Raw genomic sequence first — 22,218 nt, forward strand, 5'->3', positions numbered from 1 at the left:
CTGCAAAAAAAAAAAAAAAAGCGAAATCCAGTTAATGTTGTAAATAAAGAATTGCAGATAGCACAAACCTTATTTTAATACCTATTTAAGTTGTCACAAAACCTGTTTGAACATTACTTATTTAGTTAGTTTTCTTCCTGAAGTATAGCTTTCTCTGTCTGAAATTGGGCTAAGATTTTTGTAGTGTGTGGAATTCAGGTATCACCACATACTACCAGCCTTGTGTTAGGTGGGCCATATTTGTTCATCATTCTCTCAAGTTCACTGAGGTATCACCTGCATACATCGTACCCAGAGTAAATTTGACAGGAGAGGATGGTCCCAGTTTTGGATGTTTTCTCTGAGGTTGAGTTCTCCTTTCACCTCAGAATCTCTGTACATAGCTTACAAAGAGGAGGGTAATATTTCTCATCTTTAGCACTCTTCTTTCTGCACTGTTGGTCATTTGAACACCACCACGTGAGGTCTTTGGATGACATCTATGGTTGGGATTTGAGATCTAAAAATGGAATGGGCTTAATTTTTTTTTTAAGAATATTTTTTCCTTAAACTTTCTTTGCCAGATTTGGTTTTAATTAAAAAGATATGTTACTTGTACGGGGTGAAGACACCAGGAATGTGTGTAAGGAAGCAAGTGTCCGTTCCCTACCTCCACCCGTGTCCCCTTGTTGACGCTCAGCCAGGCTGGCCCGCCTGTGTCCCGCACCTTCGTGTGGTTCCAGCAGGGCCTCAGAGAGGAGGAGGCCGTGGATGCAAGTCTGCAGAGGAGCGGGCCCTGGTGCAGGGCCTCAGTCTTTTTCGGGTTACAGAGCCCGTAATGTGTCAGGAACTTTTTGTGGCATCCCCAGGCCAAAGGAAATACTTAACACTTTCTTTTATTGCGTAGATCCAGACAAGTTCATAAAGATTTATGTTCTTAACAGCTTGCTGGTTATTTGGGAAAATAGTAGACATAAAAGGAAAACTGGTGATTTCATTCCGTTCCCAGTCACAGTTGCTCCCTGATGGGGGGCATGTCTCCTGGGCGCCCCCTGCCCCAGTCCTGGGTGGAGGCAGCACCCCCATCTCCTGGTTTCCACAGTGCTGTGGCAAACCCACCTGACGCGGATGGGACGCCCACAGGAGAGACAGTGCTCAGCCTTGCAGGCACCAGTGGTTCCTGCTGTGTCTGGCAGGTACAGCTCGTGTTCCCTGGACGGGTGACATGTGTCTAGTGAGCCCCTGGCACCTCAGCTGGTGGGGGGAAAGAGCCATGGAAATGCTACTTGGAGCCCTTTTCCACATTAGAATTTCTTGTGTGAAGTCAGTTGGAAAACTAAAGACTTCGCTGTTTTAACTTGAGCAGAAGATACTGTAGATTGTAGCAGGGCCCTGACTATCTGCATGCAGTTGTCAGGCACACGTGATGTTGACTGTAGACAGTAGTAGGTACCTGATTATTTCTGCATGTGGCATCAGGCACACATGTTGACTATAGACTGTAGCACGGCCCTGACTGTATCCATGTGAAGTTGTCAGGCGCACGTGATGTAGACTGTAGACTGTAGCACAGGGCCCTGACTTACCTTCATGCAGTTGTCTGGCCCATGGGTCTCAGGGCAGCTCCCTCTTTGCTGTTTTACAATTGAGACTTAATTGTCCTGAATATTAGTTCTCTAAAAATGTGCTGTGAGGGATTTCAACCCAGTGCAAATTTTGCCACTTGAGCAACTTGGTAATTTTGGTTTGAAGCAGGAATTTCAAACTTCTTGGCCCAGTCTCTGATGTATCACTCTGTTCTCATATCTTCTGCTGATACAATGATACTTGAGAGTTTGTTTGTCCCGTGTTCTGGGAGTTAACAGCGCTGCTGACCTGTGACGTTTCCTGAGAGCCTCTGTAAATCTTTGGGTCCATCTGGTTGATCCCGCCTGCTTTGCCACAGTGATTGCCCATCTTTGCTGCCCTCCTACCAGCGTAATCTTTGCCAGCTCTCACCTCCTGGTGGTCAGGTGTGGGGGCCCTCAGGGGGCTGCCAGGAGCGTTTCAGATTTCAAATCAGGAAGGACGTAGACTTTTAACTTAGCCCTTTACCTCCACGTGGAGAACAGTGGTGCTTGCTGGTGGGAGGAGCGTGAGGGTGGAGGATGGAGCGTTTGGAGCAGGAGTCAGGACACAGTGGGAGGAGGAGCGCAGGGGTCGCACCAGGAGGAGTGCCAGGAGACCCCCTGGCAGGGGTCACGCCAGGACGGATGCCGGCGGGGCAGGGCCGCGTCTCGTCGGCACTTGACGCTGATGTGAGACGAGTCTCATCTATCAGTGGAACGTCTCGTTTTCCAGTTGTATGTCAGAGAATGTGATTTATAGAAATAAACATATAGCAAGGCCCTACATGTATTTTTTCCTAGCCCATGTGTATTTGTCATATCTTCCTGGTTAGATTCTAAATGTCAGGAAGTTGTGCCTGGTCATCTCTGGCACTGGACCCATGGTAGGTATAGACATAGAGTAGCACCAAAATCCTGAATTAGTCACTGAAATGCTCACTCCACAGTTTGAATTACACTCAGCCTATCAGAAAGTAATGAAGGTTACAAGACATTTTTTTGTCTCTAAAATTTACTGTATATCAGAATGTTGTAATGTTGTATTGATTAGTGCCATTAAATAACCATGGTTTTTTGTTCTTTTTTCTTTTCATGTTGTGAAGAAGAAAGAAGACTGGATATAGATGAGAAACCCCTGGTGGTGCAGCTGAACTGGAATAAAGATGACCGAGAGGGGAGGTTCGTCCTTAAGAACGAGAACGATGCCATTCCTGCGAAGGTGAGAGCCGGGGGCCTCGCTGATGCTGTTCCAGGGCTGCCTCTGATCGGGGGTCACGATCATTCGCTTCTTTGATTCTCTCCCTAAACTGCGCTTTCACCTTCCTCCTGGGAAGTACTGTAAGAGTAGCCCAGCTTCATCCTCTATTTCACGGAATAATCCCAAGTATTATTCTCTCCTTTTCAAAGGATTACGTAAACTGTTGTCACTCAGAGACTTCATGATCAAGGAAGCAGCTTCAGGTTTTTTCCCCTCAAATTATAAAGTCGAAATATGTTTTAATAAGAATCAGAAGGGAAAATAAAACTTGAAAAACCTATTTATATGAACTTTCAGATACAACTTAATAGTAAGGCATGTTTAAGACCTTTTTCTTATTATTATGTGGAAAGTTAAAACTTGGTAAAGTTCCTTGAGTTTCTTTAGGTGCTGTAACAGAGTGAGTCTAAAACTTTCTCGGCCAGTAGGACATCTGGAATTCCTGTGCTGCTGTTCTTTTCATGTGGAATACTGTGAAATACAGATATAGCTTTAAAATGATTATAATTCTATTTCAAGTCAGGTGGCCTCTTACAGACTAGAATTCAGTGTTGACAGGTGACAGCAAAGGCAGAGGTTAAGGGTATTTTGAGAAAAATCTTGCATTTAGTTTTCCCCAGTAGATCTGGGGAAAGGGCCGATGTTTGCCTCTGGCAGCAGTTTTCACGGTGTCTGTGTGACGTCAGCCTCCCACGTGGACGATCCAGACACACAGCTGTGCTCCCGGGGCTTGTCGCCTTTGCAATGAACACGTACGAAATAAGAACAGAGGAGCCTGGCGGGCTATAGTCCATGGGGTCGAAAAGAGTCAGACATGGCTGAGCGACTAAGCACGTGATTTCGGCTGGTGTGCCTCTTGGTGGGGCCCCAGGTCCCACGCGGTGGGTGGTGGAGCCCTTCTTAGGGTCGGGACGACTGGACGGGGCCCAGGCAGCTTGCACAGAGACGGAGGTGCTTGCTGGCACAGCTGAAGGCAGTTTTCTTTCCCCATAAAATAATCTTTTATTTTTTTGATTTTTTTACCAGCCAGCCTGTTAAGTCATATAAAAAATAATTTGTTTCTGTGTCTTCTGCAGGCAGGTCATGTTATAAATTAAGAATAAGCAAAATAAATAAATAAATAAAATCTGGAAAAGAAATTAGAAGTTTTTGTATAAACACAATACAACTTTGCTTCATAAAAGCCAATTTTTTAGAGCTATTCTTGACATTTCTTCTGACTTAAAGCAAACATCTATAAAGTAGATAATGTTTCAAATGGTTATTTCAGTATTTCCATTAGGTTCCATTTATTTGTTACTAATTATTTGGATTTTTATTTATTAAAAATGATAAATAAGCTGGTGTGATTCCCATCCCAGTTTTCTTACTGGGTTTGGGTTTTCTTATGTGCTTGCTTCCTTGGTTATTGGTTTGAATTTAGATGAAATTTTCACTCGGTGAAATGAGATCTTGAGTATGTAAGTGTGCATCAGTACACTCACATACCTGTCGGCACAGTCAGGACAAAGACCATCTCTCATCCCAGGCCTTCCCTGCCCCGGTGGCTGTTTTCGGCTGTAGCGTGTGAGATGTGGTTAGATCTCCATAGATGGCTCTGTGTGATTCTGTGTCATAGCAGTGGAGTGATAATGTTGCTTTTATCAGAAGGCTCAAAGTAACGGACCTGAAAAGCAGGAAAAAGAAGGTGTTATCCAGAACTTCAAGAGAACTCTCTCAAAGAAGGAAAAGAAGGAAAAAAAGAAGAGAGAAAAAGAGGCAGTGAGACAGGCGTCTGATAAAGATGATAGACCTTTCCCTGGGGATGACATGTAAGTTAATCTCAGAAATATTCCTGTTTCTTTGTGTTCTAAGCCAAATGTTTTTAATGCAGCAGGCCTCCTTAAACTCCCAGATAAACGGGGCAGGGGTGACTTCAGCTCAGTGACCGGCGTGCCGAGGGGAGCCGGGCGTCTGCTGAGCAGCACGTGTTGCTGACGCTGCCCGTCTGCGGTGCTTGCTTATCTTAGATTGGGGAACCCGCGAACGGGGCTGCCTTTCCCGGCGAACCACAGGGTCAGATTCTCACCATCCCTGCCTGCCTTCCCTTCCCTTGCTGCTGTTTTGGTCGTTAAGGCAGCAGTGGTTTCTCAGACACCTCGGATACGCTTAACACCCGAACGGAGGTTGGCAAGACTGGTGAGAAAAGCTGGTGTCCCCGGCTCAGGTCAGAGGCACCATCGGGCCCACCCAGCCCCGCTCCTTCCTTAACCGTACGCCGGCCCCAGCACAGGTGTGCTCACCTGTCTGAAGGGAGTTGCGCCTCTGGCCTCGGAGCCGAGGGGGTAACAGAAAGGTGTGAGGAGAACCCGGCCTCTTCTCTTCACGGAGTCTCCTGGCCTTGACGTAGCCTCATCGGTTTTCAGCCCAGTTAGTTCATTCCATCATCAGGTGCTTTTTCCAAGGCCGCCTCCTTGTCTTGGAGCTGACTGCATCCACTCCAGCGAATGTCCTTGTTTCTACAACTTTGAGGACTCGTTTCAATGTTTCCCGAGGAAATAATCCAGAAGAATGGCTCAGAGACACTGTGGCATGCTTGTGTTGCCAGACAAGGGTCTCCAGCCCACGGGCCCCTCATGCCTCCCTCAGAACCGCCGAGTGTAACAGAGCAGTGTCTGATCCCTGCAGTGTGTGTGAGCATCAGTGAATGCAGCTTGCTTTACCATTAACAAGGCCGTTGTCTCTGCATGCTTGTTAACCGTTTATGTGCTTCTGTTGCAGTGACCTCTTCAAGTCTTTTACCATATTTTGATTGATTCTAAGTGTTCCATGTGTCTTGAGGATGTTAACCATTTGTCAGTGAAGGATGTTTACTTTAGAGTGGAGTTGGAGCCTGTTGTGGATTGCATCAGAGTGGATTTAGATCTTATCTGTTAGGCAGAGATGCCTGTGTGATGAGCATGAACTTGAGTATAGTATGTTACATTGTAAGGCTCTCTCAGTGTATTTATCCGAGAGGAAGAACTTGTATACATAGGTTGCCCACATATGAAAAATATCAAGGAAGAGGAGAGTTTAAAACTTAGGCTGTAGTCATTCTGTTAATTTAGTGTAGAGGATGATCAATTACTTGTGTTAAGAAAGTAAGCTACTTAAAATGAGTTAAGTTCAACTTGATTCAGAGCTTGACTGATTTAATGAAATTATTTTATGATTTTTATGACATCTTTAAAGTATATTTATCAAAATTTAGTCAAGTATATTAGTCTTAGCTAAATATTTAGTTATCAACTCATTCTATACAGTTGACTCATTGTAGGAACTTTGGGAGCTATTTCCTTTTTCAGTCTTTTAGTTGTTAAAGAATCATGCCGTGTGAGTTCTTCAAGACTTACTGGGTCACAAAGAGTTGGACATGATTGAGCGACTGAGCATGCATACATAATTTGAAGACAGATTTTTGCTAAAGTATATTCAGTTCTTTATTTCTTGTGGTTGCAATGCTGCATCACTTATTTAATCTCTTTGAGATAGAGAAACCTTGTAGAAATAACTGAAATGTATTTTCTTTTAGTGTTATTAATGAATACTCAATTAAGTTCTGTAAACTCAACTATACAGTTTTAATTAGGAGTTTCTGCCTAGTTCAGCGGTTTAGTTTGTACCGAGAGAAACTTTATCTGTCGTAACTAGACCAGGGCAGGGCAGAGCTGCTCAGGTTCAGGAGCGGCTGGAGGCCGCGCGCCGCGCGAGTCCGGTGGGCGGCGTGCCTGTCTCTAATGTCATACCTGCTGTGTGTTGTTACTCCCCCCTCTCCCCACAGTGAGAATTCTCGCCTCGCCGCCGAGGTCTACAAAGACATGCCTGAGACCAGCTTTACGCGAACCATCTCCAACCCCGAGGTGGTCATGAAGCGGCGGCGGCAGCAGAAGCTGGAGAGGAGGATGCAGGAGTTCCGGAGCTCGGACGGGCGGCCGGACTCGGGTACGGGGCCCGCGCCGCGCCCGCTTATCCCTGACGCGAGTGCTGCCGTCTAGTGACGCGCCTGACGTGCGCCGTCATCTAGTGACGCGCCTGACGTGCGCCGTATTCTAGTGACGCGCCTGACGTGCGCCGTCTTCTAGTGATCTGCCTGATGCGCGCCGTCATCTAGTAAAGCGCCTGATGTGTGCTGTGCCCGCTACTGCGCTTGACGCGAGTGCTGCCGTCTAGTGACGCGCCTGACGTGCGCCGTCATCTAGTGACGCGCCTGACGTGCGCTGTCTTCTAGTGACGCGCCTGACGTGCGCCGTCATCTAGTGATCCGCCTGACGTGCGCTGTCTTCTAGTGATCCGCCTGACGCGCGCTGTCATCTAGTAAAGCGCCTGATGTGTGCTGTGCCCGCTACTGCGCTTGACGCGAGTGCTGCCGTCTAGTGACGCGCCTGACGTGCGCCGTCATCTAGTGACGCGCCTGACGTGCGCTGTCTTCTAGTGACGCGCCTGACGTGCGCCGTCATCTAGTGATCCGCCTGACGTGCGCTGTCTTCTAGTGATCCGCCTGACGCGCGCTGTCATCTAGTAAAGCGCCTGATGTGTGCTGTGCCCGCTACTGCGCTTGACGCGAGTGCTGCCGTCTAGTGACGCGCCTGACGTGCGCCGTCATCTAGTGACGCGCCTGACGTGCGCCGTCATCTAGTGATCCGCCTGACGCGCGCCGTGCCCGCTGCTGTGCTTGACGCTAGTGCTGCCGTCTGGGGACGCGCCTGACCTGGGCCGCTCCCTCTGCTGTGCTTGACTGGCCCCGCGCCGCGCCCGCTTAACCCTGACGCAAGTGCTGCCGTCTAGTGATGTGTCTGACGCGAGTGCTGCCGTCTAGGGACAAGCCTTACCTGCATCGTCGTCTAGGGACGCGCCTGACGCTGCTCATGACGCGAGTGTTGTCTAGTGATGTGCCTGATGTGTTCGAATAAGTGTGGTAAAGTCACAAGTTATTGAGTAGTTTCACTTGTTAGGAAATAGTAGATGATCGTTTGTTTCAGAAAGTCTGTATTAGAAGGCTGTGTCACTGATGCGGCATTTGCTGAAAATGTCCGACCTGGTATGTCGTCACCTCTGGTTCTACAGGGTCACGTTGAGGTGCTTCAGAGTCAGGCGTTGTCAGCCTTTCCTGTGACGATTAGGGCCCTTACGAACTGAGTCTTCATTATGTGTTTTGTGGGAGTTGTAGTGTCGGTGACTCAGAAAACTAGGGACTGAGAGGCTTACTATTCTATGAATAATTTAATAGGTGGCTTTTGAGACCTATCCTGTCTTGTTCCAGCAGGGATTTGAAATGACTTTAAAATTATATGCATTGCAAAAGGAGAAAGAAGAGAGGAACAAAGATGAGGAAGGAAAAATGTAAAAGTTTTAGGAAAAACGTGGGAAAAGTGCAAGCTAGGGGCTTATCAGTAGAAAGCTTCCAGTCTAGCCCAGGCCTCAAATCGGGGCCTTTTCTGTCCCCTGTTGCTCTGAGAGCGGAGTAGAGGGTCCACGTGAGGGGGCTGCGGTTGGAAGCGGGCGCCCGCGTCAGACGCCAGTGCAGTCCTGGAAGGGCTGACTGACTAAGCAGTCATGGACGGCGGCCGTAAGGAGAGAAGGGAGGTGTAAGCGCCAGCAGAGGGAAGGAGGGAGCCAGCACCTGGCGGGCTTTTCTGAGGAGGGGAGCCCTTCAGGATGATACCCTGTTTTCAGCTGGGTGGCTGTGGGTCTGCAGGGTGAAGGGACGTCTGGAGGGGAAGCCGGATTCACTTGTGTGTCTTGGGGGGAGCTGCCAGCTTGGTGACTGAGAACCAGTCAGCGGTGTCACTGGGCATGCAAGAGACTTGGTGCAGGTAATACAGACCTGGAAGGAAGGCCGTTGCTGAGGGGTAGACAGAGGAAACAGGACAGACCTCTGGAGGATGAGAAGGAGAAACAGCAGACATCCAGGAGAAGAGAGCTTGTCTGCTCAAGGGATGGTTGGGGTCCAAGGAACCTGTGCAAACTTCCAGGAAACCCTGAGAAACCAGAGATTGTTGGTAGAACAGCTGTTTGTGTTAATACTAAGATAGACAAATAGAGTAAGTTGAAGTGTTCTGTCAGTCTGTTTCTAATAAGTAACTTAGAGAAACGTATCTCTATAATCTCCGTGTCTGCTGGGTTGGTGTGGTGATGTCATGGCGGGAAGGTCCCTGAGAGGAACGCAGAATCTGTCATTCTCCTGTCTCTTAGCCTCAGGGTGCTCCCTCAGGCTCTCATGAGGAGCTCACACACACTGTCTGACTCCCTTCACAGCAGGTCAGAAGTCATCACTTGTAGCAGGCTCGGGCTCTGCACCTTGGAGAGTATTTTTAGCACTCAGATGTATTTACTCTCTGATGCCTCCCAGGTGTGAGTGACCTCACAATGCCCGTTGGGTTAGCCCTTCCACCTCAGCTTCCTGTGAACAGCCTTGGGAGCCGCATGTGCTACCCTGGATCCTTCCGCTCTGTGGGCCATGCTTTGTACGTCTTCCCAGTGGGGGAATGATCCTTCCTTAGCTTTAGAACTGAAACATGTGTTTACACAGACGGGTTATAGTTGCCAGCAGGAGTTTTAAAATGTTAGCTTCTCTCCTGTCTCTCCCTCCTCAGGGATTAAGGAGGTGTGTGTTTCTGTTGTGCTGATTCTGTGGTATTATGCTTTTACAGTGAAAACCTCTTAAATCAGACTGTACCCCTTTGTCTGTCTGTTGACCTGTCCCTGGATGAGTTGAGTGTTAGGCTCCCTGCTGCTGTTGTGTTCCCGTCAGGCCCCTTCCCTACGCCTGCTCAGATCAGTCAGGGGCTCATGTTCAGGCACGTGCATGTGAATGAGTGCATTAGCATCTTGTATTTGTATCCCTTTATCATTATTGCTGCCCCCACTTTGTTGTCGTTTGTTTGCATGAATTGTCTTTTTCTGTCCCCTCATTTTCTGTCGGTTTGTGTCTTTAGCTCTGAAGGAAGTTTCTTATAAGCAGCATGTGGATGGTTCTTGTTTTTTCCCTAATCAGCCGTCCTGTGTTTTTTTATTGTAACATTTAGTTCATTGCCATTCGAAGTAATTACTGATAGGCATGTACTTACTGCCATGTTATTACTCGGTTTCTGCTCGTGCACGTAGTTTTCCTCTGTTCATTTCTTTGTTTCTTCCCTTGTGTTCTGTGGATTTTCTTTAGTGGTGTTCTTGTGTTTCCTTCTTTGTAGTGTTTGTGTTTATTGTAGGTTTTTGTGGACACATACATCCATATACATTGGTCTGTATCTTCTTGTGTTAAACTAGCAGTCGTTTAAGTTCAGACACATTCTAAAAGATCGACATTTTTTCCTTCCCCTTCTTGTTAGTTTTCCCCCCTTAATTTCTACCCTTTACAACCTGTTGAAAGCCTGTGACAGTGACCGGTCCATGCTGTGTCGTCATTGTTGAGCTGGGCGGGCAGGGTGAGGGGTGGGGGGGGGGGCGGCACGCGGTGCTTCGTCCCTGTGTGTCTGTAGATAGCTTGCCTCCTGGCCCTGTCAGCAGGTCTGCATTCTAATGCTGGCCTGGACTTGCTGATTATCTTAGGAGACCAGCATTGTTTTATTGTTGTCAGGTTGTCATGATGCAGTGTGTGCCAGACTTGTGTGCAAAGGGCATGAGAAGCATTCAGTAGCCAGAATAACTGCGTTAGAATTCAGCAGGTTCAGGGAGTCACAGAAGTTTAGAGTTTGTGTCGAAGTGCACAGATCTTTATTCTCACTCTGTGACTCAGAGGTGGGACAAGAAGCCCAAGGAATCATGCCCCCACCTCCAGGTCCCCTGGCATGGGGGCATGGTGCCTTGCCTGACTTGCACACCTGCCTCAGGAGTCTTTCATCTAGACTAAAATTGTAGGGCTTAAAAATCTTGTAAGTAGAAAGCAATAATACAACATGTAAAAGAGTCCATTAAAGAGAAACATACAAAGAAGAAAACCTCAGGGTATCCAAATTGCTCTGCTCTAGTTCACTATTTTTCCTCCCAAATGAGTTCACAGGTAGAAGGGACAGGTTTCCGATTGTTGGTCAGGAGGTCGAGGAACTGGGAAAGGTCGGTGTCTGACTCGGTGCCAGTGAGGAAGTGGGAGAGCAGGTGAAGAAGGTGTAGCGCTGAGGACGCTCCAGGGTCTCCTCCTTTCCGTCCTTTACTGAGAGCGGGTATGAAAGCCACGTGGGCTCGAGGGGAGGCCACACGCAGCCTTGCCACACAGAATTATTTCTTAGTCACTCTGGCCGAGGGCCCCTGGGCCAGCATGACCCTGCCAGGAGTGTCGTTTAACAGGAAGTGGGGCTGCAATTTGTGTACAGCTTTCTGTTGTGGGAGTAAAATAAAAGTTGTGCTCAAAGATAAACTTTTTTTTTCAGGTGGAACATTGAGAATTTACGCAGATAGTTTAAAACCAAATATTCCCTACAAGACGATCCTGCTGTCCACTACAGACCCTGCGGACTTCGCCGTGGCAGAAGCCTTGGAGAAGTATGGCCTGGAGAAGGAGAACCCCAGGGACTACTGCATCGCCCGTGTGAGTGCTCCCAGGTCACGCGGGCCCAGATTTGGCACTCCTGTGGACAGATGTGCTTTAGATGGAGTTGAATGTAGGCTGACTTTCTCTCTGCTGTATCATTAGAATCTGGTAAACTGAGACTTTGCGTGCATATGTATAAAAGACAACATTTTCCCTCCATTACAAAAGTAGTTTGTGTTTCTGTTTGTTATAAACTAAGTGTAAAAAGACAAATTGAAGAAGGTAAAAATTCTCTGTAGTTCTAGTACCAAAGGATAAGCGCTATTTACATTTTCATACATCCCTTTCCGATTTTTATTTAGCATATATACTAATATACAGGTAACAATTTTAGTAAAATCTGCTTTAGTGATTTTTTTCTTATCGTAACGACTCAACATTTAAATAAATTTTGGTTTGCTGTTTGTTACTAACCAACATTTGGTTGATAGACTTGGTTGCCATCCATAATTTCTTGGAGATAAAGATTGTGTCTTTGACCCTCATTCTCAAGAAATAACAGTGAAATTTTATACCTCAGAATTGATTTGCTCACACTAAGTAAAATCAAGCAGATTTTTTTCTTGTAAAACAAACTTTCTGATAAATCCTTCACCTTTAAGTCAGTCCCAAGTAGGTATTAACTTCTTTGTAACCATTATTTCTGTCAGAATCTCATTGAAAGTAGATTTTAAAAGGTATCCTCCTTTCTTTCCTCTTAGCGATTGTTAAATAATCAAAGGGTGGTAGTCTTAGTTCGTCCTCCCACAGGATTATTTAGGAATAATTAAAGTGCAATATGTTACATGTATTAAAGTTCATAGCACTGTCAGCTTTGGCAAGTCAGCACAGTGACCCCCTCAGAAGCTTCCTTGTGCCTCTATTTCTACTGTGTGTTTCATTATGTGGGTGTGTCATAGTTTGTTCATCCATCACCTGTTGATGGAATTTGCGTTGTTTTCAGTTTTCATTTTTTAACTCCTACAGTAAAACTGCTGTGAGCATCCATTGCAGGTCTTCTCGTAGAAGTACTTCTCTTCTTGAGTAAAGACTCACGAGAGGGCTCAGTCCCACAGGAGGCACATGTATGCTTGTCCAGCATGGTTGTACCACTTAACACCTCCACACACGTAGACGAGAGGTCCCGTTGACGTGTCCAGTGTGGATATACCACTTACACCTCCACACACGTAGACAAGAGATCCCGTTGATGTGTTCAGCATGGTTATACCACTTACACCTCCACACACACATGGACGAGAGACCCCGTTGACGTGTTCAGCATGGATATACCACTTACACCTCCACACACGTAGACAAGAGGTCCTGTTGACGTGTCCAATGTGGATATACCACTTACATCTCCACACACGTAGACGAGAGATCCCATTGACATGTTCAGCATGGATATACCACTTACACCTCCACACACACATAGACGAGAGGTCCCGTTGACGTGTTCAGCATGGCTATACCACTTACACCTACACACACGTAGATGAGAGAGCCCCTTGACGTGTCCAGCATGGGTATACCACTTAAACCTACAGACACATAGACGAGAGATCCTGTTGCCGTCTCTGTACCCATCTTTCATTTGGTTGATCATCTTACCTGTTAGCCATTCTGATGGGTGTGTTTGTATCTCACTGTGGAAAAATCTTACATTTCCCTGATGATCTAAATAGTCCTACATATGATACATAGGCTGTGAATGTTTTTTCCCAGTCTGTGGCTTGGCTTGCCTTTTCATTTTTAAAGTGGTATCTTTCAATGATTAAAATTGTTAAATGCTAATGTTTTAGCATTTATACTTTTTTATTCTATGTGAGAATTTGCTTCCTCCAAGGTTGTGAACACTTTTACCTGTGTTTTATTTTAGGAGTGTCATAGCTTTAGGTCTTACATTGGGGCTGAATGTTCCGTTTCAAGGTAATGTCTGTGTATGGTATGAGGTTAGAGTCGCTTCTGTGCAGACACCCAGATGACCCAGTGCTTTGGCACATGGAAAATCAAAGTATATGTATTTGGCTGTATATATATTTGGTTCTAATTCTGGAATCTGATGTTTTGTTTATATATCTTGTATCTTTTTGCCAATATCAAACTATATTGATTACTGTAGATTATGGTAAGTCTTTTAAAATCATATAAAGTCCCTATTGCACTTTTTCCTTTTGCTTTAATAGATTGCTTTGGTAATTCTAGCTTATTTGCATTTACACATAAGTTTTAGAATCAGCCTACCAATTTCTACATAAAACCAGCTGGAATTGTGGGTGGGTTTGCACTGACTGTAGACGACTCAGAACCCCAGCAGTGTTCAGTCTTTCGAGCTGAGTGCTGTCTGCTCTGAGCTCGCAGCAGTGCTGGTAGTGTTGCTACAGAGGGAGTTAAATAAGAGGCCTTGCTTGAGTTTTATGGCTTTTTTCTTTTTGTTGTAAAGCTGAGAATCTATATTCTGTTGGAAAAATCATTTGCTAGATCTATAACTTTATGAATAAAGCCCAATTTTCAGCTGAAAATAGGCAAGAAGACAGATGTTTTTATCCCATTGAGATGACAGTAAAGGGATAAAAACCCTGTGTAAATGCTGAAGAACAAAGGGAGCGAGAAAAGAGATGGCAGGAGTTGTGAGCGCAGTCCTCCGTCCAACTGCTCACCAGGTCCGACCCTGCTTAGCTTCCGAGACCAGGCGCGTTCAGGGTGGTGTGGCCGTAGACACAAATGCAGTTCTGAAGACCTGAAGGAGGCGTGTCTAACTTGCTGGGCCAGCAGGCACCTGCAGAGGGGCCTGCGTCCCAGCCCAGGGAGACCCAGGAGCGCGGGGCTCCAGCACTTCCCCAGGCAGCATTGAAAACCGTCTGAAGACAGGTTGTCCTGGAAGTTGTTTCAGGGAGTAGCCTCCACCAGCCTGCACCCCCCGTTCTGACTGCCCTGTCAGCTCCCCTTCTGAAGGCCACGATCACACTGCGGGATTAGGGGTCCTGGCACAGCAAGGTCTTCACCACAAGCTGGGGGATGGAGGGAGGCTGTGTCCCGAGTACCGGCAGCCAGAAGATGAGCAATTCCTTCCAGACGGTGCCGGCTCTCAGGGAAGAGCCGGCTGTTTGTACTCTGACCTTTGGACATCCTGGTCACTAGTGGCCACCCTCCCCAGAACCACCCGCTCTCCCTGGACTCACCGTCAGTGTGAGAGGACGACCCAGACTCAACAGATGTTGGAAAATGCCTTTAAAGTGAAAGACAGACCAACCCAAGCAGATGAGAGAACCTGAGATAAAAGAGACAAAGTAGATGGAACAAAGCTGAGGCTTGAGACAGAAGGGCTGGCTGGTGCTTGGGGGATGGACCAGAGTGCTGTGGGAGGAACCTGCAGAGAGGGGCCGGGGGTGAAGTGTTAGCAGGAGGGGCAAGAGGTGGCGTGAAGGACGTCTGCAGAGGACAGAGAGACAGGAGATAGGGAAATTTAGGATCTCCTGACAGAGGGTCAGGTACAAAGAGCAATAGGAAGTGGAGCGAGAGAAACCCAGACCTGAAAGAGTTGGGTTTTTTTTGGTCCTTTTTCCTCATACTTCCAGTTAATAGCTGCTGTGGAAAGTGCCTGAGGATAAAAGCAGTAAAGCAGTTCTGTGAATAGAGTCTACACTGCTGAACAGTGGCCTGACTCTTTTCCACCTGGGCCTGTCAGGCTGTGACCCCGAAGGCTGGAGCTAGCCACCACTGTCTGACTCTTGGGGCTGAGGCTCAGGTGTCTGCCAGGGGAGCGTTTCTAGTGTGTGTAAGTCTGATAAGTGATTCTCAGTTCCATGAAGCTGCATTTGAGAGACTGTGTGGTAGTAGACTTCATGAGGTGTTTTTTCCTTTCCTTAATTTCCGCCTGATTTGATTGATGAAAATGAGAAAATGAAAGAGCACCTTAGTCAGAGTCATGAAGTTATAAAATACTTTCTTTGGGTTTTTTCTGACAGTCTCTTTGAAATCATTTGATGATTTCTTTTGAGGGCCGCATAGTTTGGGGTTTTTGTTCTAAATAGTATGTTCTTGAGCAGCTTTTTCTTTTTTCCCCTGCTAGTTTAGGCAGAATGAGTTAGGGGTTGATGATTGCTTTTAGCCTTGAGTTAGAAATCCTTTGCTCTCTTGCCGTCTCACTGGTCGTGTGATATGAGGCTCTTTCATATTCATTCAGTCATCTGTTGTGTCTCTTCAGTGAGTTACTCAGTGCATATGTAGGTTCCTCTTCCTTGTTAGATGCTGTGCTAACTGTGTTAGAGTCTGTGTCAGGTCAAAGCTAAGACCTGCCTTCAATGAGTTCGTAGTAAAGGGAGACAGGCAGAGAATGAGAAATGTAGGCGATGTGCGCGAGCACGGTGGTCAGGGAAGGCTCCCTGGAGGAGTTGTCCCCGAGCCGAGGGGTAAGAGGGGGGCACTCACTGGACCCCAGAGCTGGGGGGCGCCTTGCAGGTGCAGTGCAGCGTGGGGTCTCATGGCCTGGCGGAGAATCCGGAGAGGTTCCGAGGGACTTGCTCTCTGAGGCCACGTGGCAGAGTGTGAGACCGAAGAGACAAGTGCGAATCAGACCCTGGAAGCAGCGTGCGTTCCAAGCCCGGGATGGTACATCTAGTACAAGACACTATGAAGAAATATCAGTTACCTTAGTGTAAGGGTGTGTTGTATCAGTAATAAACTTGTCTTTTTAGGGTAATTTGTAGCAGTGTAGAGAGAAGTTTTACAGTTCTGTAGACATCCAAGTCACTTGGTATATGCACATATGATGTAAATGGGCATAATGTCTCTTACAACATTATTGAATTAACTTGAGGTTGAAAATAATCTCCAGGTGCCAGTGACTGGCTTTGTTTTCTGTAGTCATGTGTTGGTTGGTGTTGAGAGATGGGCTGGAACTCAGCAGGGCATTGGAGACTGAGCCCTGATCACTGGCTCTTTTCTCTCTGTTATGGGTGGTTTTCTCTAATGATTAAGAAAATTGCTTGCTGTTAAAACAGAATAAAAAGTAATACAGTGCTACAGACGTGTGAGTATCGTGCATGCAGTACCTTAAAGCCCTTGTTGAATGAATGACTGTGTACTGCATCTAAACTATCTGATTATAATTTAATCATAATATGAATTTTGTATAAGAAAAGGAAAGCTGGTCTCTTCTGTGGCTGCTCTGTGATGGTTCTCCTACAGAGGACGTGTTAGATGAAACTGCCTTGTTAACACCAGTGTGATAGTGGAAGGTAGGCTGTGGACCAGCGGGTCTGCGATGATGCAGTCATCTTTGTTTAAGAACCTCCTACAGGTTGAGCTTTGCAGGCAGTCCTGCTGACAGAGCGTGTCAGGGAGCAGACCTGACTAGCGTTTGGGGCGGGACCGAGGGGCAGGCCAGTAACAGCAGTCTGGTCAGCTGGCTGAGGTTTTTATTGGAAACTTTTCCCTCACTTTTGTCCATGTTTTTCAGGATTGTTTATAGTGTTTGAAAAATTCAGTTCTACAGTGATTTTTCTTTTTATTTCCTCAAAAACAAAAAATTCTTCTAAATACCCGCTGATTCACTTTTGGGTGTAGTCACAGTTAATTGTTGTTCCCTCTTAGGTCATGCTTCCTCCTGGAGCCCAGCATTCTGATGAAAAAGGTGCTAAAGAAGTTATCCTTGACGATGATGAGTGTCCTTTACAGATCTTCAGGGAATGGCCAAGTGACAGAGGTAAAGAGAGATTATATTTGTTAAGGAATTAGCTCTGGGATACGTGATAGGTTAGGGTCTAACCTGGCGGAAGAGGCAGGAGGTGTGCGTGGCCATGTCTCTTGAGGACTGTGCGCTGGGCCGTCTTCCACCTCCTCCGGGACTTGCTGGGGGCTCCTAGCTGGGGCCTCCTAGCTGGTCCCCTCTTCCTGAGGCCGCTCTGTGCCAGGTGGGTCTGGCAGGGGCCCGGCACAGACCGTCACGCAGCAGCAGGGCCACTGTGTCCAGCAGAAGCTGGACCAGAGCGCCTTGTCAGGTCGTGAGGGGCTGTCACCTGTTGGCACCTGGCTCCTTCCCTGCTGACCAGACGGACTGGTGATGTGTGGACAGGCTCGTCGTAAAAGGGAAGATAACTTCAACCCTAAATGCTGTCTAATCCTTTAGTCATTTTGTATAAGGAATCCAGACCTTTCCACCACTCAGACAATTTCTCCTGATTATATCGGAGCGGTGAGAGCATAAAGGTGCGTTTTTGATGAGAGAACAGTTTTCTTGCTTTCAGATATGCTTCTTAAGCTGACTGTTGCTCAGTGGAGGGCCTGCGCATTGATGAAGACATGAAAACTTACTGCCAGTTAATCCTGACATATTTGAATGTAGATTGATACTTTTAAACTACACTTGCTTAGTACTTTTTCTTGACAGTATGAAGTTAAACTTTATTAAAGTCAAATTGCTCTTAATTGTGAGTTAATTCAGTTGAATTAAGAATATGTGTATATATATTAATGTTACTACATGAATTAAGAATATGTGTATATATATTAATGTTACTACATGTGTGTATGGATGTATTGATCATAGGGTCGTTTGCCAATAGAAGCATTTATTCTGAAATAGGTTGTTTTTGAAGCATATAACATGTTTGCATAATTGTTAATTTAAAAAGCTTTGGGGAAATTGCTTACTAGAGTTTTCAAGAACACAAAGTTAAATTGTGTGAGCTTTTCTTAATTATGCCTCGGGCAATGGTGTGCAATGCTAAGTCGCTTCAGTTGTGTCCGACTCTTTGCACCCCCATGGACTGTAGTCCTCCAGGCTCCTTTGTCCATGGGATTCTCCAGGCAAGAATACTGGAGTGGGTTGCTGTTTCCTCCTCCAGGGGATCTTCCCAGCCCAGGGATCAAACCAAGCCTCCTGCCTCTCCCGTATCGGCAGGTGGATTCCTCACCGCTAGAGCCACCTTGGGAGATGTGAAATTGCATTTTCTTGATGAACCTTGGGCAGTTGATGGTCGATCAGCTGTCCATCAACATTCACTTGACTTGGTTGATAACTTACAATGTTTCTGTTCTAGGGATTTTAGTCTTTCAGTTGAAGAGGAGGCCGCCAGACCACATCCCAAAGAAAAGTAAGAAGCACGCAGACGGGAAGCCCGTGCAGGGGAAGGAGAGAGCCGACGGGTCGGCCTATGGCTCCGCACTGCCCCCCGAGAAGCTGCCCTACCTCGTGGAGCTGAGCCCGGGTGAGCGGCCACGCTGGGCGTGCTGCGCTTGTGGTGAACGTTGCTCGAATAGCCTGTCTTTTGCTTGACATCCTTTTTTTTTTTTCAGATCGTTTATTTTTTTATGTAGCATCATAAGACGGTATTTATTAAAAAACAAAAACCCTTAAGATCATAGGATATGTATATTCATGCATAAGAATAAACTTCACATGCACAAAAATGGATATTGAAAAACAAAATCTTACATAGTGAATATAGAGAGTTTTTGAGTCGTTTAAATGATCTACTCCCTTAAAAAAATTTTTTTTCCCAAAACAACCTTGTAAAATACTTAAGCTACTAAAAATCAGGAAACTCAGGACATACTCTTCTCAGGACAGATTTTCTCGAGGCAGGTGTGTGTGTATGTGTCACACTTGCTCAGTGTATGAACGTCCTAAAGAATATGTCTGTGAACTTAGCTGTGTTTCTAAGAAGCCCATGTGTAAGAGGAAGGGTATGTGCTTAGTTTTAAATGATAATAGACTAAGTTTATACACGGGTCAGCCTTATAAATGGTGTGTTTGTTGAGCTCTCTCACAAAGTTAAAGCTGTTGTTACAAGTTAGCCACCAGGTAGAGAAATGCATTGACTTTCTTAAAATGTCTTACACACACACGTCGTTATATAATGTACTTAATCTGCTTACATACCTGATACGTGTGTGACACATGTATCATTCAGCTAAACTGCGTCATTTCTATTTATTTGCTTAAAATGGTGCCGTGTGACCTGTACCGTAAAATGCTGTCAAGAACAGAGTTGACCCTCCCACCCAGAGCTTCTTTTAAATGAAGCCTAGTAAGTAATCCTAGAAAAAGTTAGCTAAAAGCAAACTGTTACGTAGATAGCCTGTGGATCCTTGGGCAGGAAGTATGTTTTGCTCTTTGATTCCTGAGTATTTATTTTTGCTTACAAAATTATGGCTCACTAATGATGGGCCGTGGTCCCTGTGGTGTCCGCTGGGTTGTGTGGTGTTGATACAGGGAAAATGGCAGCTATTTTGACTGACAGTGTAGTTTATAGTCTGTGGCCCTGTGCTGCAGGCCGTAGCGTCTACGTCTGAAGGTTTTTAAAAATTGATTAGCTGTTTGTGGGGAAATGTGAGTATTGCTCTGTCTCTGAGTTCTCTGGCTGAAAAGTTCATGGACACTTTGGTTTGGAAACCTGGCATGTCTGGCGTCCAGGTGTGAGGATTGGTTCTCAGATGTGTGCAGCAGTGCACGGGGGCTGGGAGACGGCCATTGGTTTTGGAACTTAGTCTTCAGGGTCTTTGGGCGTTGGGTCTGTCCTTTAAAATTTTGCATTACGTGCTGGAAATTAATGATTATTTTCTCCCAAACCAAAATGTTTGATAATAGTATTAGCCCAGAGAGACTTGATGCACAGCAGCTGACATAGAATGGTTTTGAAATGAAGAACAGCAAGTTGACTTGGGTGTTAGCAGAGGCAGGATGACGAGTGCTTCCCGAGGGCTTCTTAGGTGTCAGACGCTGCTCTGGGCCTCGGAGGTGGAGCAGCAGCAAGTCAGATTAAACCCCTGACCTTGGGACTCACGTTTTGGCGAGAAGTGCTGTTCTGACTGCTTATGTCACGCTTACTGTCTCCCGGGTCATAAAACGCTAGAACTGTTCTGTGGGTGCAGAGGGATGGGCGGTAGGTCCTGCACAGATGGCCGCTGTGTCCCGCTTGCCACCAGACGCTGGCAGCGTGCATCATGCACTTGTTAGTGCCCCGGCCTCTGCCACTTCCAGTTAGGGTCACGGGGCTGCCACCAGTGCCTGGGCAGCGGGCACAGAGGGGCCAGAGGTCTCGCTGCCCTTGTGCAATTCGCTGTCTCAGTCTGAGCGGGTGGGCATCGTGCACCCGGGGGTCTGCCGCCCTGCTAGGCCCAGGGCCACGGGGGAGCCTCTCTGCTCACGGAGGCCACGCTCGGCGGCGGGGGGCCTTCTCACCCCAGAGCCGGTCTCCCCAGAGCTCCCTGACCTGACGCCGCCGCGCACTGACACGGTCTGCGTGTGGAGTGAGAGGGCGTTTGCCACCTGCCGGTGAATGCTGGCAGGTCGGGGGTGAGGACCGCGTCGCCATGTGTCAGCCAGCACGTGTCCTTGGCGGGGGGTCGGGGGCGGGGGAGCTGAGGCCCGCAGGTGTTGTCCAGGCTCCTGAGATGTGGGTGGACGCTTCCACTGTCTTCTGGAGGGACGGGGGTAATGAGTCATGTTCCTCTCTGGGCGGAAGCACCGGCTGCTCCGGGCAGGGTGGGGGCCTCTGTGCTGGACTAACTGCTGCCCGCCTCGGGCACTCACCTGTTGTCTCAGTGTCTCCCTAACAGCGGGCCTCAGTCGCTCACACCCGGCCGCGTGGAGCACGGCCGTCGTGTCCGCGCCCCGGGCTCGGGTGATGTGCTTTTCCCACGGACAGTCGCCCCTGCAGCTCACCCTCTCCTCTCTCTCCCCCATGCCTCCTGCATGGCCTCTGTGCTGCTGCGGCCTTCACCTGGGTGCCGTGCATGTCTCCGACCCCAGGGAGAAGGAACCACTTTGCCTGCTACGGCTATCACACTTCTGAAGGTAACGCTATGCTTCCTACTACTTTCTTAACTAGAGCACTAACCGCCTCACAGGCAGAATAATGTGAACTGACCACATGCGTGATGTGTTCATTTTTCAGTTAATATAAATAACGTTTCCTAAGAGTTTAATGTCCTTTCATTTTATATGTATCTAGTAATTGTTCCATATCCAGAATTCATTTAAAGGAAGCTTGTTTTGCAGAAATTTCCAGTTCCTTTGTTCAGGATAAGTTTTAAGTGAGAATTGGAGTGAGGAAGGGAGAGAGCTGTTTTCTTGACCTTCGACTCCCCTCTCCCCCAAGACAATCAAGAAGAAGGGGCGAGGCGGGGGAGGAGGAGACGGTCGGGGAATAGACAGCCTGAGAACCGGGGCCAGAGAGAAGGGGCCTAGGCAGAGAGGTGGGGCATGGTCCGTGGGGAGGGCTACGTGTGTGATGCCCCAGGAGGCTGCAGAGGAGGAGCCCGCTGGCCAGCGAGTGCCACTCACACCTGGGCCTTGGTGGGGCCCTCAGCGGCGGCCACTCACGCCTGGGCCTTGGAGGGGCCCTCAGTGGGGGCCGGGCCGGATGCAGGGCGTCCTCAGGGCTGTCCTCGTTCTCCCAATTGAAACTCATCTCTTGTCAGCAGAGCTGTGCTTCCTTACTTGGGGTTTGTGTCTCAAATTTTGTGCAGTAGAGTTTATCTTAAATAGAACGTGGAATTATTTTTTTGGTCTGTTTATATATTTTAAATGTCATTTTTTGCATGTCGAATGTAACAGTCAAATACATTCTCATATATAAAGCTTATTCACCTTTTAGCATCTTTGTCACTTTGTCATTGCTTCACTTTGTTCAAACTGTACATACAGGTTTTCATCAGATACCAGCCAAACTTGGAGTTTGGGGGTTTTGTTCTTTTCTTAAAGAAAAACAGAAACAAGCGGTGTTTATTACCTGTGCTGTGTGCTGTGTTTCGTTGTTCAGTCGTGTCCAACTCTGTGGGACCCCGTGGACGGCGCCCTCCCGGCTGCTCTGTCCATGGGCTTCTCCAGGCAAGAACAC

At 47.2% G+C, this 22,218-nt stretch overlaps 1 protein-coding gene across 14 annotated transcripts in view; it reads left to right on the forward strand.

Annotated features, from left to right (window-relative positions):
* AFDN (afadin, adherens junction formation factor) overlaps nucleotides 1–22,218 on the forward strand; it is a 110,269-nt gene that overhangs the window by 30,831 nt on the left and 57,220 nt on the right. For 6 of the 14 annotated variants that reach the window (XM_061130507.1, XM_061130510.1, XM_061130520.1 and 3 more), the window contains exons 3-9: nucleotides 2,690–2,805; nucleotides 4,492–4,655; nucleotides 6,647–6,807; nucleotides 11,229–11,386; nucleotides 16,967–17,078; nucleotides 18,415–18,582; nucleotides 21,129–21,173. In XM_061130507.1, the coding sequence (XP_060986490.1) occupies nucleotides 2,690–2,805; nucleotides 4,492–4,655; nucleotides 6,647–6,807; nucleotides 11,229–11,386; nucleotides 16,967–17,078; nucleotides 18,415–18,582; nucleotides 21,129–21,173 (924 nt within the window). The remainder of the gene's footprint in view (nucleotides 1–2,689; nucleotides 2,806–4,491; nucleotides 4,656–6,646; nucleotides 6,808–11,228; nucleotides 11,387–16,966; nucleotides 17,079–18,414; nucleotides 18,583–21,128; nucleotides 21,174–22,218) is intronic. The other 8 variants (XM_061130508.1, XM_061130513.1, XM_061130516.1 and 5 more) reach the window with 6 other exon arrangements.

The sequence above is a fragment of the Dama dama genome, chromosome 26, assembly GCF_033118175.1.
Source record: "Dama dama isolate Ldn47 chromosome 26, ASM3311817v1, whole genome shotgun sequence".
NCBI classification, from domain to species: domain Eukaryota; kingdom Metazoa; phylum Chordata; class Mammalia; order Artiodactyla; family Cervidae; genus Dama; species Dama dama.